Genomic DNA, 2,283 nt, shown 5'->3' on the forward strand with positions numbered 1-2,283 from the left:
TGCTTGGCGAGCTCACCTGGCAGCAGGAGCCTGACGGAAGTTTGGACCTCCCTCGATGTGATGGTGGACCTCTTGTTGTAGTGGGCCAGACGGGAAGCCTCAGCGGCGATGCACGCTGAAAAATGTCGTTCACGAACGAGTTCATGATCGACATGGCCTTGCTGGGAGATACCGGTGTCGGGGTGCACCTGTTTCAACACCTTGTAGATGTAGATGGCGTAGCTCTCTTCCTCTTGTGCTTCTTCTTCTTCTTGTCGGTCTTAGAGATGTTCTTCTGGGCCTTGCCAGATTTCTTGGCGGCCTTACCACTGGTCTTGGGCGGCATTGTTGTTGTTAAAACACAATACTAGACTTGAGCGAGAGCGGGTATAGTGCAGACGGAACGGAGTTCGGCAGCAATATAAAACGACATCAGAGATGAAACTTCTATATATATGCGGCAGCCGGCGGCGCAAACACCAAGGCATCCGCTCCGTAATCGACGAACCGGCGGACCAATCGTAGCCCTTTCAACGTCGAGAAAACTGGCGGTGGGGCAATATGTCGGGGAGGGAGGGGAGGGGAGAGGAGGGAGGGGGAGGACGCTTGCACGACGAGAAGTAGAGAACATTCGCTTGTAGAAAATGAATACAGTAATTATGCATTAAACACATCATATATTTTCACAGATAAATGTACAATAATTGTGTAATGTACATACATACATACATTCATTCATTACATATATATCTATAATACAGGAAATATTACCTATATATAAATGATGAATATATAAACTCGAAAAGAACTGGACCGATTTAAAAAAAACAAATATTTCACCATTAGGCCTACCTACGTTATTCAGCAAACAGTACCTAGGTTTTCCTTGCTATTAATAAAAATCAGTGTTATATGTGTAGGAATAATTGAAACATATTAGGTATCTTATGTTTTTTATTATTATTTCAATGAATGTGTGTTTGTATATGTATTTAAGTAGTTAATGTTAGTAATTATTATTGGTTATATCTTCTTTCTTTTTACACAGTCTATCTGTATCTCTTTTAAATTCTAACACTCCCATACATAACGGGCCTGCTGGAAGAAATTTCTTGTGAGATAAGCTGTGCCCTTGTACAATTTTTTTCTATTATTTATTCTTGTCTGTGTTTTATGTGTACATAAACTGTTAAATAAATAAATGAATTTACATAATTTGTACAGGTAACGTGGAAAGGCAAAGCACGGCGCGCCTGCAGCGAGGTGGTGCGCCGCGCGGCGGGCGACAGCGCGCGCGGCTACGCAGCAAATGAAGGTATGTAACATGTACCTAACCTAAGAATTATCACGGCGCAGCGCAGTGACGAGTAACATCCTAGCACAAGTAATTAATATGCCCAGTCTACAGCGTTGTACGTTGTACGTTTTGAGACGACACTGATAAAGAAACTGTCTTTTTAACATTGGATTATGTATCGACGAATCATATTGTGGCCCTGAAAAGGGCCTTTTGTTTGTATGTGTTGCATACGAGGGCGACGAGCTCAGCGCGTCCGACGCGATACAATATTGCAATAGGTATACGAGTGCATGGCGCGAATGAATGCACGCATGCATATATACACCACACAATATTATCCCATCGAAGCAACGCTTAAGCCTTCTTCTCGGTCTTCTTGGGCAAGAGTACGGCCTGGATGTTAGGCAGTACACCACCCTGAGCGATTGTCACGCCGGAGAGCAGCTTGTTCAACTCCTCGTCGTTGCGGATGGCCAATTGGAGATGACGAGGGATGATCCTGGTCTTCTTGTTGTCACGGGCAGCGTTACCGGCCAACTCGAGGACTTCAGCAGCCAAGTACTCCATCACGGCAGCCAAGTAGACAGGCGCTCCGGCACCGACGCGCTCGGCGTAGTTGCCGTTACGGAGCAGCCTGTGGATACGTCCGACGGGGAACTGGAGCCCGGCACGGTTGGAGCGGGACTTTGCCTTTCCCTTAACTTTGCCACCTTTACCGCGACCAGACATATCACGGAAAATCACCAAGTTACGCTCTGAGTGCGAGCGCGACGACAGTCGAGTGAACAACTAATTTTTAAACCCGGGCGTCCGCGGCATTTATATACTCGACCGGCGCGTCTCGCTAAGTGGGAGGGGTATGTAGCGACGAACGGGCGAGTGTAACTCGCAAAACGCGCAAGCGCGATCACGTGGACAAAAAATAAAAAATAAAAAAACAAACGAAAATAATTATATTCCTAGGCTGAGCTGCGAGATGCCACTATCAAACAGAAAAAAAAAAA

At 45.7% G+C, this 2,283-nt stretch overlaps 1 protein-coding gene and 1 pseudogene across 1 annotated transcript; both read right to left on the reverse strand.

Moving 5' to 3' along the window:
- Nucleotides 1–8: 8 nt before the first annotated feature.
- LOC131843191 (histone H2B-like) lies at nucleotides 9–325 on the reverse strand (annotated as a pseudogene).
- A 1,308-nt stretch (nucleotides 326–1,633) lies between these two features.
- Nucleotides 1,634–2,008, reverse strand: LOC131843194 (histone H2A). Its single transcript, XM_059191809.1, has one exon. The coding sequence runs from the start codon at nucleotides 2,006–2,008 to the stop codon at nucleotides 1,634–1,636; it is 375 nt and encodes a 124-aa protein (XP_059047792.1).
- Between the last annotated feature and the right edge of the window lie 275 nt (nucleotides 2,009–2,283).

This window comes from Achroia grisella, unplaced genomic scaffold (assembly GCF_030625045.1).
Source record: "Achroia grisella isolate CSIRO2021 unplaced genomic scaffold, CSIRO_AGI_Agris_v1 utg28435, whole genome shotgun sequence".
Lineage (NCBI taxonomy): Eukaryota > Metazoa > Arthropoda > Insecta > Lepidoptera > Pyralidae > Achroia > Achroia grisella.

Bases quoted from the DNA above. Each gene is read 5' to 3' on its own strand.
- LOC131843194 (XM_059191809.1), bottom strand. From the start codon at position 2,008: ATGTCTGGTCGCGGTAAAGGTGGCAAAGTTAAGGGAAAGGCAAAGTCC.